The 17,227-nt window shown below is 48.7% G+C and overlaps 1 protein-coding gene across 1 annotated transcript in view; it reads right to left on the reverse strand.

Annotated features, from left to right (window-relative positions):
- Positions 1-17,227, reverse strand: part of CACNA1C (calcium channel, voltage-dependent, L type, alpha 1C subunit) — a 231,694-nt gene that overhangs the window by 105,715 nt on the left and 108,752 nt on the right. Inside the window, exons 11-15 of the mRNA XM_014539424.1 lie at positions 7,532-7,739; positions 6,360-6,480; positions 4,716-4,830; positions 3,839-3,959; positions 3,463-3,532 (exon numbers count right to left, since the gene is read on the reverse strand). Coding sequence (XP_014394910.1) covers positions 3,463-3,532; positions 3,839-3,959; positions 4,716-4,830; positions 6,360-6,480; positions 7,532-7,739 — 635 coding nt within the window. The remainder of the gene's footprint in view (positions 1-3,462; positions 3,533-3,838; positions 3,960-4,715; positions 4,831-6,359; positions 6,481-7,531; positions 7,740-17,227) is intronic.

Here is a 17,227-nt window from a genome sequence, read left to right on the forward strand (position 1 = left end):
AGATTCTGCACTTGCTAGACCCTCCACCTGGACAGCTCTTCCCTCTGATTTCCACACGTGTGGTTCAGGCTTCCCCATGATTTCTTCAGCTTCAGCTCACATGCTGCCTCCTCGAAGAGGTCTTCATGGGCCTAACAGCAAAGCAGCAGCCCCATTAACTCAAGCACAGCCCTCGGCTCCGGATCTGATGTTACCTTTCTGGCTGGCTTGTTTTTTTTGCACATTGTCGGTCTCCCCACTGAAATGTGAGCTCCAGGAAAGCAGGAGTATCCGGTGCCTGCCACAGTGCCTGGCACACAGTAGGTGCTTGCTAAGTAGTTATTAGTGAATGAATGTCTCCAAGGTTTCTTCCAGCTTTGTGTCTTGAGAATAGTGGTCCTGAAATAACTTCTTCCTTCTCCAGTTCTCCGAACTCAAAGCCCATTCAAGGCCATCCTTGCCCATGAAGCTTCCCTGGCATCCCCTACCTCAGTGCTCTCCTCAAACCCCTTGCAGCAATTTGAGTGACCCCCACATCTGGCCCTGAACTATACATCCCCTGATACCCTTCACATTTCTTCTTCATTGTCATTAATTTTAAGTCCTTAGTGACTTTTAAGAACATGCGTATGTTCACGCAAGTAAATTTATCAATTACATAAGAGCACAATCTTGGCACAGTGCTTTCCTTCCTGGGCAAGTAGGTATTTCTAACGTTGAGTGCATACGAAGCTGGGAGGCTAAAACCACCCGGTGAGCTTTGGAGATTACACTGAGAGGGAAGGACTGACTGGCCACCTCTGGCCTCTGAGGCTGCTCTGAGGATTAGGAACAGGCCCTCCTTTGGGTGTCCCCGAGAGGGCAGGGGCTGTGGCCAGCAGAATGCAGGCTGCAGTTCAGCCTTACTCAGCATCTCCACACACACCTTTGGTGCAACTTGGACAAGTAAACAGAGCAGCCTACAGAGAGGGGTGATGGCAAAGGGAGCAGGAGGCCCAAGGAGGGAGGAGAGTGTAGGATTGCTCTCCAGCTCTGACCTTCCCCTCTGGAAGGCTGGTGGCAAGTGGGGCACAAGGACGCTCACCAGAGCTGCCTCCCAAGGGGCACAGCAGGGCCAGCTGCCCCAAAGCTGGGAAAGCAGAAGAGGCAGTGGTTGGGAGGACAACCGCAGATCAGAGGAGAAGCAGGCAGGAACAAGGCACTGACAAGAGCAGAGACAACAGGTCAAGTGACCTTGGAGGAGACACTGGGGTGTCTGCCGCACCTGGTACTAAGGGGCGAGGAGCAGGAGCTGGGAAGCAGATGCTGAGTTAGCCTTGAACCTTGGAGGAGACCCTGGGGTGTCTGCCGCACCTGGTACTAAGGGAGCCAGGAGCTGCTTGCCCAGGCAGGAAGGGGGAGCAGGAGCTGGGAAGCAGATGCTGAGTTAGCCTTGGAGGAGAGGGAGGGGCTTAGGAGCTGCTTTCAAGGCCTGAGCGGTGGTGGTGGGGAGGGGGAGCCGCAGAGGCAGCACAGCCTCAGCCTCGGTTATGGACCAGAGGTGGGAGAAGTGTGGGACCCAAAGAAACAAAGGCCTGGGTAGAAAAGAGGGTAGAGGAAGGTGGCCACATGATCAGGGAAAAGAATAGATCCTAAAAACATCTAAAGACTCCTGAGGAGTCAGCAGTGTGGGAATAGCTTTTCAGTTTAAAAGCAAAACCGTTCCAAGAATCCTTAAAGCCAGTCAACAGAGACACTTCTTTGATGACTGATACCAGGACAATAGTATCCTTATTAGTCCTTTTCCCCTTGACCTGCTTCTTTTTTATTTCACTTCTTTTTTATTTAGAGCAACAGAGAAGAGAACAGCCATGAGTCTATTTAGAATGATGAATTTGCAGCTATTGTCCTAGGTTTGTGTCTGCCCCAGCCCTGAGGGAGAATGGCTGTGGGCAGGGCTTCCTGAAGGCTCAGGCAGGTGGGACAGACAGCTTAGGGCCCAGAGGTATTTGTTTTATTACTGTCTTTCCTTTTAAACGTTAAGAACAATAATCATCCTTATAATAATCCTATGAGTAGAAAGCCTTGCATGGTGGACCTCCATACCCAACTCCAACAACTATTGATAGTTTGCCCATCTTGTTTCATTTACTTCTGTTCCCGTTTTTAAAAAATTGGATTATTTTAAAGCAACCTCTAAATATTTTAGACTCCAGCTATAAACACTTCAGCATTTAAAAATAGAATTATAATGATATCATTATATTAACAAGATTAACAAAAACTAAAATCGTTTAGTTCCCAGTCCATATTCAATTTCCCCTAATTAGCTAAAACAATGCCATTTCAAAGTTTATTTATTCATGCAGGATCAAGACAAAATCCTTCCATTGCGTTTGGCCAATATTTCTCTGTCTTTGAAATTCTGTGATGGTTTCCACCTAGAAGGGCTTTAAAACTTCAAAAAGCTTAGTGCCTGCACCTGGACACACCCTTCCAGCCCTCCTCCAAGGCCGGGAACCGCCCTGCCCTATTTCCCTTGCAGAGGGAGGTGAGAGAAGGGAATGACCGCAGGGAGCCTGCTCCCAGGGACAATGTGGCTGCTGGTGCCCTTGCAGAGAATACAGCAGAGAACCGGGGGAGGGAAAGCAAAAGGAAAACCTAGCTTTGCTTATAAGTGCAGAAGGTTGTCAGCCACCTAAGGTGGCTACCAACCCAAATATAGCCTAGCCTACACAGAGCAGGAAATGTCAGTAAAATCAACAGTCCCTTAGTGCATGTACTTGAGTGCAAGCTTGAAGCTGGTGGGAATATCTTTAATCAATTGTAGGTAAAAGTGAGGCAAACCCAGGGCTGGTACAGGACGTGGGGTTGCAGGAGGTAGAGAATTGAATCCTGGAGGGAGGTGGAAGGAACTCTGACAACCCAAGCCTCCCAGCGGAGCCTGCCTGCCATGTACAGATCAGACAGAAGATGAGAAGACCGTGTGGTACTAGCTCTTTTTATAATAAGAGACCTGAAAGCGGTTTACAAAGCGACAAGTGGGACATCTGTGGTGGCAGCTGTCCTTGTACTCAGCACTGCCTCCTGAGTAAGGACAAGGCAGATTTGGAATTTACTATTATTATTTTGTGTGCATGATGCTGTGACATATGTTAGACTAATGAATTATATAATGTTAATAATGATTTTACAACGTAAGATATAATAAAACCTTAAATGTATACATAATCCATCTTCCAAAGGACACGGCAGCACTGCTCAGACCTAATTTACTCAGTCTTATACTATTATTGTGAGCAAACCAGGAGCAGCGTTTCCCCCAGATGATCATTGGTAACGCTTCAGTGCAGAGACTGGAGATACTGAGCAACGCAAAGTCCTTGTAGAGGAAAACTGGAACCATTGGCCCCTAACACATGGTTACTTTCACATGGCTTTAGGTCTCCTCCATTCCCTTCCCCCGCCCCCAGCTCCCCCCAGTGGCAGGCAGGGGAACCGTACCTGTCGCTTCCGGGTTGGGGTAGACACCCTTGTCCTCATTTTCATTGGGCTGGAGGTCATCCATGTTGATCTAGGCAGCCGAGGGAGAGAGAAGGAAGAATCCAGTCAGACATGGCCCAACTTTTAGAGGCTGCATTATAGTCAGTGGCTGAGCTGCTGACTCAAAAATATATCCTCATGACTTTGCATAGACCCTTGAGACATTAACAGAGGCTGGGATTCAATCACTCTGCCTGCTCTTCACATTCCTGCTCTCCTGCTCCGCCCTCACTGCCCTTATCCACCGGTCTCTTTCCCTCCTTGCTCTTTTCCGTGGGTGTCTGGCCTGGGAAGACGGTCCTTGCCCTCCCAGGTCCTGGAAGGAGACAGTGCTCACCTTGGTGGTGGGCGGGGACTCTCCGTCAGCTGTAATGGATTTCAGCTCAATTTTCTCCTCCTTGGTCTCCTCCACTGCTGGCTTCTCCACCACCTCCTGTTTCTTCTCTGGGCTGGCAGTCCTGGCCGGTCAGCAGGAGAAAACCATAAAGGGATGTTTACTGGAGTGACAGGGAACAGGGGTAGGGAACTGCCCTGAGGTCTGCTGGGGACCAGTGGGAGCAGATTCCTGTGCCTGTGTCCATCTTCCTTCCCCGGGGCACAGGCAGGTGCAGCTCCATCACAAATGCTACTGGGCTGGGCCCAGGATCCAGGAAGCTGGCCACACCTTGCTGTCTGTACTCAGTTGGCCTTTCCCAGGCCCCGTCTAAGTCAGAGAAAGGTTCTGGGATCTCATTCAGGATTGGCTCCTGAGAACTTGGCTCAGTACCCAGCAGATCTGTGGCCTAGGACAGTCCCATCTAGATAATGACAAGACAATGGAGGGCCCAATTTTGCCTTCAAAATAGTGAGGAGGAATCTCTCTTTCACCTGGAGTTGCAATTCTTCACTGAGTGGTTGCTCCCACCTTCCCATCCTTTGCTCCCCTCACCTACGATGACCTCTTTTCTCAAAGGAGAAAACCACAACTTCCTACACAGGTGGGGGAATGCAACGCCTTCACAGAGGCTGTAACTCATGCTGGTCCCCACTTTGGATCAATGCCTAGGAATTAGGGGAGAGGCCCAACCTATTCTAGGAAGTCCCGAACCCAGTGCCCTTCTGGGAAGGACACAGGCCAGCAGAGGCCGTGCTCACACCTCTCCTTACCACCAATGGGAATGGCATTGCAGAACTGGGCCCTGGGGCCCTGGGCCTGGGGCAGCTTAGAGGGTTACCTGGCCAGCTTCTTTCTCTCCTTCTCTTCTTCTTCCTCCTTCTGGGCAGATGTGAGGCTCTCAGCATCAGCCAGGTTGTCCACAGCAATGGCCAAGAACACATTCAGTAGGATATCTGTTTGTGTCCATTCTTAAAGAAAATGACCCTTGGCCTTGGGGTGTTTGGTGGGCATAGGGGGCCAGGGGGTGCAGGACATGCAGGGATAGAGTTCCCCACAGAGGGAGCTCAACAGTGACTCAGGAGTACTGAGCTTAGGGGTGTCCCTCCTCCATCTCTTTGCCCCTACATCACACTTCTAGCTACCTGGAGTTTTCTAAGGGGTGGAGAGTAGGCTGGCTTTCAGGCTAGAGCAGGGAGGGAGGAAGGCAGTGCTCTGCCTTGCTCTTCAATTGCTGGGCTTCATTATTGGTTCCCCCACAGAGACGGCTGGCTGTAATTGACATTATGAAGAGCATTGTCTCTAACAACACAGAGGGCTCTTAAAGGCTGTTCATTATAGCTGGGCACTGAGGAGGTGGCCTGATATCCCTGCCAACTCTTAATGCGAGCCGCCCCTACAGAGGCCCTTAGGGGTCCGGTGGAGCTTGGCAAGTCCCGACTGAAGTGGCTGTTTGCCCTTGTCTTCTCCCTCTACCCCCAACTTTGAATGGAAACACTGGGTCAGAGAACTGTAGAAGCAAAGAAAGGATAGCTGAGCGGGGACTTAACATCTGTTAAGTCTGACCTCCTCCCCCAGACACGACAGTCATACCATTTCACACACAAGGAAACCACAACCGGGGGCGGGGGGGTTTGTCCAAGAGGCTGCTGGGTACCTGCCCTTGGGCCTTACCCGTTGACCCTCACAAGGACCCACTGAGGAGCAGCTACTATCACTTTATCACCCCAGTATATCATCAGCAGCGGTTGCCCAGCCTATCTTTGGGGCCAGGGCCATGCTTTCTGCATTTCATTCATCTGTGATTTAGACCCCGGTCTACTTGGCCTCCCGCCTCTGCACACAGCCTCACAGGTGACCACCATAGGCAGAGAGGAGTGCCCACATGTGAGACCCTAAAATACTGCCCGTGGACCTGCCTAGTGAGGCGTGCCCAGCTTTCCCCATGACCAAAGGCTGGCAGAGTGGCTTCAGAGGGAGGAGCACTGACCAGAAGGCAGGGGAAGAGATGACGGTCATGTGAAGGACGAGGTTCAGTCAATAAAGCCTCCCATCCCCATGAGGCCAGGGCAGCCAGGGCAGCTAAGGCGCTCACATCTAGGTGGCTCACATGGGAATCTGTGTGAGCTCACATGGGGCTGCACACGATAACACAGGGGTGTTGGTCACCTGAACTAGGAGAAGGACACGCCTCCTGGAGTCGGGCAGTGCTGAGGCAGAACAGCACAGGAAGATGAACTTACATCCCGTCTTTGCCACAGCTCCTGGCTCCTTCCACCAAGCCCCTCCTCCAGCTAAGGTGGTCTGGGCTGGGAACTGCTTTCTCCCCCCAGAACATGCCTTTTCCCACTTGCCTGGGGACCCTGTGGATGGGCAACCACAGTTTTCACCCTGAGTGACGGCCTGCGGGCACACCTATTTGGCACCGGGCTGTAGGCTGAGGGAGGGTGGGTGGTAGGGGTGGGGAGGCAGGAGCAAAGGATACAGTTTCCACAGATGAAGAGGATGATGAAGTAAATACAGACTAACATCCCTGGAAAAGAGGGGCCGCCATAAGCCATGATCCCATCATACATCACCGAATTCCAGTCCTCCCCGGTCAGGATCTGAATGACACATTCCCACCAATAAGGGACACAGTGTTAGACCAACAGCAAACCCAAAAACTCCCCTGCCCTGCCCCGCTCTGCTAACAATAACGCCTGAAATCTCCTTCCACCTCTGGCCCTTATGCCCCAGCTCTCCTCCCTGGGCCACTGAGCTGGACCTCTCCCCTGCCCTGCCCCGCTCTGCTAACAAGAACGCCTGAAATCTCCTTCCACCTCTGGCTCTCCTGCCCCAGCTCTCCTCCCTGGGCCACTGAGCTGGACCTGGCAGGCTGACCCGTCCTCAAAGTGCATGGCCACCGGCACACTATTATTTGAGAAGTGACCCAAAGGGCTTCCTGGTCAAGGCACCTCCCACTGCCCACATATGCTGCATGGGATGGCCACCGCTAGCCATTCCTTGGGTTAAGGCATCAGGGGCCCCTTTACAAATGTGAATGTGTCCAACGGGAGAATAACACACAACCCAGTTCTCTCCAAACATTAGTCATCTGGGTCCCAGCTTTAAGATTTTGGCAACATCCACATTGTTATTCATTTTTACCTGTAAATCATTCTACTTTTAAACTAAAACAAGTGCTACTTTAGCTTTGCCCTAAACCAAAATATCTATGGAAGCACAAATTTGATAGGCTAGCTATATATTTCTAGGGGCAAGCATGGTGGATAGATAGACAGAGCTCCATCCTCCCCTCCCACAACAGAGTAGTCTGCTTTTATTTGTTTATATTTTGGGCTTCCATGTAGAATTTATTTGAATAAAGGTTCCCAATGCTAGGAAGAGTTTTTAAACCTCTCAATCAGACCTTTTTTCAATAGTCCACCCAACAGGGAAATTCCATGGGGGCCTGCGGGTGGGGGAAACTATAGAAGGAACTCAAGGTTCCCCTGGCATGGACCCTCTGTGGCTGATCTAGCTGGCTTTGGCTGCCCATGCAAGGGTGAAGCTTCCCCCCACCTTGCCAGGCTCCTTCTTCCTGCTCCCCACTCCCCCCACCACTCGACCACCTCCACCCCCCAGGTCATAAGCCCAGCAGAGGAGAGTCCATACCTGAAACACGGTGAGGAGGGACTGGGGAAAGTTATCAAACGTGCTCCTCCGAGTCTGCATCTCATCAAAGTTGAACTTTCCTCCAAAGAGCTGCATCCCCAGGAGGGAGAAGATGATGATGAAGAGGAAGAGCAGTAGTAGCAGGGAGGCGATGGAGCGCACGGAGTTCAGCAAGGATGCCACCAGGTTGCTTAAGGAGTTCCAGTACCTGAGGACCAAACGAGGAATCAACATCCTTCTCCTGTGCTTTCCCAGACTTCATTCCTCGTTCACACACCCACTGGAGTTTAAGGTAAATTTCAGCTCCCTCCTCGTTTCCCCTTTACGTGGGATGGTGTTCTGAATTGGGCTGGTAAGCTCCCAATTGGAATGTGCAGCTAGTTGATTCAAGGTCCCAGGATCGATGACGTGTAATGGAGAAGAGACGGAGTTCTGACCTAGCTCTGCCACTGCTAGCTGTGTGTGCCTTTGGACAAGTCACTTAACTTCCTGTCCTTCTGCCTCCCGCTGAGGAAATAGAGACAATAACCCACACTTCAGTAAGTTATTGGGAGGATTACATGAGATATTAAAAAATAAAAAGCTTCCAGTATAGTGTCTGGTGCACAATTGAAAAGGGTAGTTATATTGTTACCACTGTGGGTTTTAAATAGAAAAAACACTTTCCACTCCCCAGGAATGCTCCCCTCAGCCTCGCCTAGGCAGCAGCTGTCCAGCAGAGGCAAGAGTTAGGTCACCCATGGGTAAGAGAGGGTGTGTCACTTAGCAGTTTCCCAAGTGTACCCTGCCCAAAGAATTGTGTGTTTTTTGTTTTTTTTAAAGCCCCTCTTCTGAAGATCCAGATTTGATAGCTGTAATTTGAGGCTCAGACATCTGTATTTATTTTATTTTTTCTTTATTTTATTTTTTCATCACCACTTATCCCCATTATACCCTCTTTCACCTCCACCCACTCCTCTCCCTCACCCCCAACAATCATCACAGGGTTGTCTGTGTCCCCAAGTGTACCCTGCCCAAAGAATTGTGTTTTTTGTTTTTTTTAAAGCCCCTCTTCTGAAGATCCAGATTTGATAGCTGTAATTTGAGGCTCAGACATCTGTATTTATTTTATTTTTTCTTTATTTTATTTTTTCATCACCACTTATCCCCATTATACCCTCTTTCACCTCCACCCACTCCTCTCTCCCACCCCCAACAATCATCACACAGTTGTCTGTGTCCATGAGTTCTTTTTCTTTCATTTTGCTCATCCCTCCACTCCGACAATACCCGCCTCTCACACCAGAGCTGTCTGCCTGCTCTCTACGAGCCTGTCTCCATTTGCTTGTTAGTTCAGTTTGTTCATTAAATTCTACATATGAGTGAAAACATGTGGTACTTGTCTTTCTTTGACTGGCTTATTTCACTTAGCTTAATGTTCTCCAGGTTCCATCCATGTTGTCACATGGCTGAGTAGTATTCCATTGTGTAAATGTGCCACAGCTTTTTTATCCACTCATCTACTGATGGACACTTGGGCTGCTTCCAAATCTTGGCTATTGTAAATAACACTGCAATAAACATTGGGGTGCATATATTCTTTCAAATTAGATAGTCTATTCAACAAATGGTATTGTGAAAATTGGACAGATAATGTGCAAAGTAAATGAAACTAGACTACCTTCTTACACCACACAAGAATAAACTCAAAATGGATTAAAGACTTAAATGTTAGACTCAAAACCATAAATGTTAGACTCAAAATCATAAAACATAGTAAAATCTCAGACATTTCTCATAGCAATATTTTTCTGATATATCTCCTTGAGCAAGGGAAACGAAAAAATAAACAAATGGGACTACATCAAATTAAAGTTTTTGCCCAGTAAAGGAAACATCAACATAATGAAAAGATAACCCACTGAATTGGAGAACATATTCACCAATGATATATCCGATAAGGGGTTAATATCCAAAATATACAAAGAACTTATAAAACTCAACACCAAAAAACAACAAGTAAAAAAATGGGCAAAATACTTGAATAGACATTCTCCAAAGAGAACATACAGATGGCCAATAGACATATGAAAAAATGCTCAACTCACTAATTACTAGAGAAATGCAAATTAAACTACAATGAGATATCACCTCACACCTATCAGAATGGCTATCACCAATAAATCAACAAACAAGAGTTGGGGAGGATGTGGAGAAAAGGGAACCGTCATGCACTGTTGGTGGGAATGCAGACTGGTGCAGTCACTGTGGAAAGCAGTATGGAGTTACCTCAAAATATTAAAAATGGAACTGCCTATGACCCAGTAATTCCACTTCTGGGAATTTAGCCAAAGAAACCAGACACCTGTATTTTTAACAACCATCCCAGAGGATTCTGATAAGCAGGCATGTTTGGGAAAACCTGTTTCACTCACAGGGACAGTCTAGGCAGATGGGCTATGGGTGTGGTTCCTTATAGTCAACAACCTTCTCTTCACTGTAAGTAAACACTGAGGTCCTGCATTATAGCTTGGGAAAATCCCGTTGGCTGCTGGAGGAGGCCTGCATACCCATGAGACGGTCAGTTTCAGAGAAGGAAATGCCCTGTAGCAAAAGGGAGGCAGCCTTAGTCAGCAGCACGTGTAACAACAGAGAAATCTTGTGTCCCCAAGCTCCTTGCTGGCTCTCTGCCTTCTTGGTCACCATCCAGATTTCCTCCACTTAAGACATTCCCAACTTATTAGCACATATACAGTGAAATGGTTTCGCTACTTAAAAGAGTGACATACGAGTCACCCCCATGCAGCCTTACAACCACACCCTCAGCCTGACAGGTCTCTCCAGAGAACTGTTCCATAGGAAGTGACAGAGCAGGTGGGCCACCAGTTTGAATGTCAATATGAACTCCTTTAATGCTCCTTTCTCCTTCCGAATTGAGCCAGTCATTCTCCCTCTGTTTGCAGAACATCATACACTTAGTTGTATCTGCTCTACAAACACTCTTGAATGTTTTCATTGTGACAGTCTTGTCTCACCAGAATTGGCTCTGAGTTCTTGAGGGCAGGGACCAGAAGTTCTGTTCTCTTCATTGCTGTCCCCAAATAAAATCTGTGTAACTCAGTACGTGTGGCGGACTGCCTGGGGTCCCTATAGGCTGGAAGTTGTAGTCATTGTTTTGTTTAAACAAGAAGTGAGAGAGCCTTTCTGGGGCTAGACTGCCCTTCCCGTTTACATCTGAGCAGCGTTCCCAAACGTGTTGGAGAAGAAACCAATGAGAACAGTGATTGTGTTTCCTAAATACTGATTTCCAGGACCCCCCCGGAACCATGAAATCATAGTCTCTGGCTCTGGGCCTCGTGCGATTCTCACGTGACCACTCCAGCACTTGTCAGTCAACTAATGTTTAGAAACCAGCAACTTTAGAGCATATTTATAACGAGAATTCCCAGCTGTCAGAAGGGAGTATGTTGACACATAGATTAAGGTGGGAAAGGCAGGGGGACGAGGTGTGCGTGGTCGGAACAGGTGGGGTGGTGGCGGGACTTCTCACATGCACATACTTGGCCCAACAGTGAGGAGTGGCAATTTGCACCTCCCCCACATCATTTCTTTCCTTAAATTCATGGGTCAAGTGTCTGAGATTCCTGACTGTTCCATTGCCAGATCTCATGTCAAATTGTAGGGTGTCCCCCAAAAATGTATACACACACTTTGAATAATTATAAAGTACATTTCACTTTCATTTAATAGGTATTGGCTATTAAAGTGTGTATATATTTTGGGGGGACACCCTGTATTATGCAGCAAGAGAAGAGACTGGTGGTTGCCAGAGGCAGGGGTGGGGAGATAGGTTGAATGAGTGAAGGGGTTCAAAAGGTTCAAATTTCCAGTTAACATATAAATTGGTCATGGCTATGCAATCTACAGAATGGCTACTATCTACACTAATAAAAGAGAAAGATGCAAATTAACCATCACTCTGCCACTCTGCTACACCCACAAGCCACGCCCACCAGCTAATCAGGACCCAGTATGCAAATTAACCCAACTAAGATGGCAACAGCCATGGAGCTGGAGTGAGCAGGAGGCTTGGGTTGCCCCTGGAGATGGAGGAAGCCAAACTTCCTGCCTGCCCTGGCTGGCCCTGGGCTCCGCTCAAGGCTACAAAGTTTCAATTATAGAAGATAAAAAAATCCCAGATACCTGCTTCCAGCCCGCCAAAAAAGAAAAGAAAAAAAGGAGAGGCTGGGAGCTTGGGTTGCCAGGGGGCGTGGCCAGCCTGAAAACAGCCATCAGCCCCTCACCCAGGCTGGCCAGGCACCCCAGTGGGGACCCCCACCCTGAAGGGGGTGTGGCCAGCCTGAAAACAGCCCTCAGTCCCTCACCCAGACTGGCTAGGCACCCCAGCGGGACCCCCACCCTGATCCGGGACACCGTTCAGGGCAAAACAGCCGGCCCCCACCCATGCACCAGGCCTCTATCCTATATAATAAAAGGGTAATATGCAAATTGACCCTAACAGCAGAACCACTGGGAATGACTGGTCGCTATGACACACACTGACCACCAGGGGGCAGACGCTCAATGCAGGAGCTGCCCCCTGGTGGTCAGTGAGCTCCTACAGGGGGAGCTCTGCTTAGCCACAAGCCAGGCTGATGGCTGCCAGCACAGCAGTGGTGGCGGGAGCCTCTCCCGCCTCCTCAGCAGCGCTAAGGATGTCCGACTGCAGCTTAGATCTGCTCCCCACTGGCAAGTGGACATCCCCTGAGGGCCGCCGGGCTGCCAGAGGAATGTCTGACTGCTAGTTTAGGCCTAATCCCCTGGGGAACAGGCCTAAGCCAGCAGGTGGGCATCCCCCAAGGGGTCTCAGACTGTGAAAGGGCACAGGCCGGGCTGAGGGACCCACCCGCCCCCCGAGTGCACAAATTTTTGTGCATCGGGCCTCTAGTAATTAATAATACTGGATTGCTCATTTGAAAGTTGCCAAGAGAGTTAAATCTTAAATATCCTCTTATCACAAAAGATATTTTTGGTAACTATGTGTGGTGACAGATGTCAACTAGACTTACTGTGGTGATCATTTCACAATACAGCAGTCCCCCCATCCACGGGGGGATACATTGCAAGACCCCGGTGGATGCCTGAAACCACAGATGGCACCGAGCCCCGTATATGCTGCTTTTCCTATGCATAAGTACCTTTACATCTTCTCTGGGGCATTTCTGAATTGCCAGCATCACTACTCTTGTGCCTGGGGTCATTATTAAGTAAAATCAGGGTTGCTTGAACACAAGCACCGCGCTACTGTGACCAGCTGGTCTGATAACTAGGATGGTGACTGATCAGCGGCACGGAGTGTGTACAGTGCTGGACTAAGGGATGATTCACGTCCCAGGTGGGACAGAGCGGGACTGCACGAGATTTCATCACTGTCCTCAGAACAGTGTGCAATTTAAAACCTATGAACTGCTTATTTCTGGAATTTTCCATTTAATATTTTCAGACTGTGTTTGACCTCAGGCAACTGAAACAAAGAAACCGTGGATAAGGGGACTACTATATAGACACATCAGATCATTCTGTGGCCCACCTGGAACTAATATAATGTTATATGTCATGACACCTCAATATAAAAACAAAGAAAGAAAAGAGCTATTATGTGCCCATTTGCCCTATAGAAAATTGGGCGGCTATGGTGTTGAGACCCTTGGCACAGGATCTCCAGAGCTCTGAGAACATGGGATTCCCTTTGGGAAGAACTCCATGCAAACCAAAGGCCGTGGGCTTGAGGGCACGAGGCAGCCTTTGTTTAAGAGCCAAACTGCAGCCAGGTTCACTGACACCACTGCCCTCCTCACGAAAAACACCTGGTTGAACAGACGCCACGCTTTGAGCCAGTCACACAGGTAAGATGCAGTGGAGATCATGGCAGTTTGTGCTGTTTGCCTTCAAACCCCTGTTGCTTCCCATTCAACCCGGGCAGGGTGGGGGCCGCCCGCACTGGGCTGCCACCTGCACTTCTGTTCCTTCAAACATCATGAGGGTACCCAGCGTGTTGAACAGAAGCCTGTCTGTCCCTCATGCGCATGTGGGGGACACTAAGACTAAGACGAAGAGATTGCTAATGAGGCGCTGTGGCCAAGGACACCCAGGGCTCAAAGGAGAGGCGGGGTTGGGGCCAGACGTGCCTGAGCTGATAGCAGGTATGGTGTGGGGGTCTCCTCATCATTAATACCGATGAGATATGGAGGGGCCGGGCAGCCTCTGGGTAGGGTGGCATGAAATACCATTTAGGCAAAGTGGTGGGCAGCCCTTCCAGCTCCTCAGGCACTCTCCTTAGCGTCAGTCTGGCTCTTGATGGCCATTACAGCCATGGCCTGAGGTCTGGCGATGACGGGTCTCGGAGGAACATTAGCTGGTGGTGAGCTAGAGAGGTTAATGGCATACTCGCAATCAACCGAGGCTTTTATCCTAATTCATTAAAACTATGAAACACACACTCATACCCCAAAAAGAAAGAGCTTTGGAGAAAAGCAAGCAGCTGCAGAACCAAATGTGAATGTCCCGGACCCCGGAGAGGAGCCCAGGAGAACTCAGCGCCCTCCCTGCAGAGCACCGCACACCTGTGTCCACATCCAGGTCGCGGGATGCAGCCCCGAAGCACACGCCACCCCATCCCCAGACACTCCATCTGCACAGTCATCCTTGGGGTCAACTTTTCTTTTCGGTCCTTCGGGGGCTCTGAGTCACTGCCTCCAATGTGTGTCTTTGCCCACCCACCCCCATCAGCCCAGCCCACTGCCTTCTCCTTGAAGCAGGTGCACGTCAGGGCTTTTGACCCGACCAGTTTCTTCGTTACCTGAATTCTCTCACTTGCCAACCCCGGCTTCACTTTTGTTACCTCCCCTGTGCCTCCCTGGGTTTAAGTTGCCACCATCTGTTCATGGGGACTTGTACCTCCGTCCCTCTCCTGCTCCGAGCCTGCTCCTGGTTTGAGTCCTGATGTCCCTGTGGCTGGTGCAGGAGAGGCAAGGGCAAGGCCGAGCTCCTCACCGATGAACCTGCTTCCCCAGGTTTTCTCACATGACTGAATCCTTTCCCCCTTGCCTGCCTCCCCCTCCCATTCTTAGGATGGTGTACAGAAGCCCACACTACACACTGAAATTTGCTTTATAAACATGCCACCAGCAATAGATCATTGCCACCAACACAAGGAGGTTTTCTTTTTCTTTCTTTTTTAATTTTTTTTTTTACTTCTCAGGACAAATTTAGTTACGGCCCTGTCTGAGACAGAGGGGAGATAGGGTAGAGCGTTTGCAAAGCACCCAAAGCTATTGGTATTATTACTGTGAAGGCCTTTCCTTTAGAGCAAGCGCGATGCTCTGCTCTGTACCTAGAATGAAAAGGTGCCAGCCCTGAGCTATTTGAAGAAAAGGGTCACTAGATGAAAGTTTCAGTTCAAACAAAGCTCAGGCCACTTTCTGTCATTGGAGAGAAGGGAGAATTCCACAGGACTCAAGCTGGGGACAGACTCAGAGCAGGAGAGGGACAGAGATACAAGTACCCTTAAACGGATGGAGGCAACCAATTGATGTTTTTCTCTCACATCAATGTTTCTCTCTCTCCCTCCCTCTCTCGCTAAAATCAATAAAAAGCATAGCCTTGGGTAAGGGGAGGGGGGGAAAGAAATCAAGGTTTCCAATTATATACAAAGGTTCACCTTTTAGGCAAAAAGTGGACAAAGGACAGCAGCAGAAAATTAGGCCAGTGTTTCTCAAAGCGAAGTCACTGGACCACCAGCACCGAACTGTCCACTGGCTGGTCAAAATCTCTAGAGGCGGGTCCTTAATGAGACCTCCTAACAAGTTCAACTAAGTATGAGAATCGCAATCACTGATTCAGAACACACTGTGAAACCAGTAGTGAGACATCGCAAAGTATTCTCCGAGAGATTTTAACAGAATCTTGTTTGGTGGCAGGACCATGCACAGATGACCCGCCTCAAGGCCCAGTGCCCACCCCAGGCCATGTCGTAGGCATTTTCTTGGTCTCTGGAGTGTACTGGGGACAAGGTTCAGAGGGAGCATGGGATTCCCCTGCATAGTTAGTCTTTTTGTTGTTTTCCAAAAGCCCCCAGAGGGTTTGGAGACTGGAAAACAGGAAGATGATGGCCTCTGCCGAAGCTTCCAAATAGATAATGAAATTATTCTGTTTACAGGGTTTATGGAGATCTGAAAATAACACTAATCCTTCTCATGGAGGAACTATGGGAGGCTCTCCAATAAAGACACAGTTAAAAAATAATTTCTTGGCAATAGTTCCAGATTATAAATAGATAAATCATTGATTAAAAATAGAATGAATGTTAAATCTCTTCAAGATGCTATGACGATATCTAAAAGCAAAATTCTTTTATATAGGAATTAAAACAAAAAACAAAAACAAAACCCCCAAACACATGGACGTTGAGAATTATTTAAGAGGTTCTAGAAACTGCAAATTAAAAATAGCTATCACCAGACCCCAGGAGGAGAAAATAAAATCCGCAATTATCTAACAAGTATCAGTATGCTAGTCCCTTAAGTTCTGTCTCAGGGACACAGACAACAAGACAGTTTAGCCATCAACTCTGAGTTTATGGTCATGAGCTGCACAGAACCAGAAGCCAGGCACACAGAGGTGCCTTTTTTTGGTTTTGTTAATCTTCACTTGAGGATATTTTTTTCCCATTGATTTTTAGAAAAAGTGGAAGGGGGGAGGGAGGGGGGAAAGAGAAAGAGAGAAAGAGGGAGAGAAGAGAAACATCGATGTGAGAGAGACACTTCAATGGTTGCCTCCCACACGGGTTCTGACGGGGGGCAGGGAAAGAACCTGCAACTCAGGTACCTGCCCTTGACCGGGCATTGAACCCATGACCCTCTGGTGCACAGGCCCAGCTTTGCCCCTGAGCAGTTTGTGTGGCCTTGGGAAAGTGACTTAACTCTAAGGCACAGTTTTCTCCTCTGCAAAATGGGAATAATGATCATAGTGGTGTATCCTCACCCTCTCTTACAGGTAATTGTGAGGATTAGTAGAGCAAATGCACTTGAGTTCAATCACACTGTCTGGCACAGAGCCAGCCTTGCTGCACGTTAACAATGATTGTTACTATATTTCTGCTACTTTTATTCTAAACCAAGAATTTTCTGAAACGCCAAGATATTCAGGACATTCATAAAGAGCTCTTTTTTTGGGGGGGGGGGGGTTTGTTGCTCAGGAGTGTCAAACTTGTGGATTTCAATTCTGCATACACTTTAAGTCTATTGTCTGGTACTAAACCTTCCCCTCCTGTTCCCAGGTCCCCCAGCAGGCTTGTCACAGTATTACATGGTAGAGAAACAAAAGTAAGAGAGTGTGTATGTGTAGGCCGTGTTCTCTAATAATAACAATTACAATTAGATTAATAATAAATGCTCCGGGTGTGTCTCCTCGGCCTGGCACTCTTCTGCCTGAAGTGAACACTAAATAATTTTCCCATTTGACCCCTGACAACACCGTAGGAGCAAAGTGTGCGAGGTGCTTGCTGAGAACCTAGGGATGTTTTACGGGCCCCGCTGACTCACTCAGTCACATTCAGAACACTCTGAGCAGGATCTGCCTAACTCCAGGGCCCTGAATGGGAGATACCCACCCACCCCCTTCCTCTAACACAATCCCGACGATGGCCTCCGCGCTCCT

This window comes from Myotis brandtii, unplaced genomic scaffold, assembly GCF_000412655.1.
Source record: "Myotis brandtii unplaced genomic scaffold, ASM41265v1 scaffold216, whole genome shotgun sequence".
In the NCBI taxonomy this organism is placed as follows: Eukaryota; Metazoa; Chordata; class Mammalia; order Chiroptera; family Vespertilionidae; genus Myotis; species Myotis brandtii.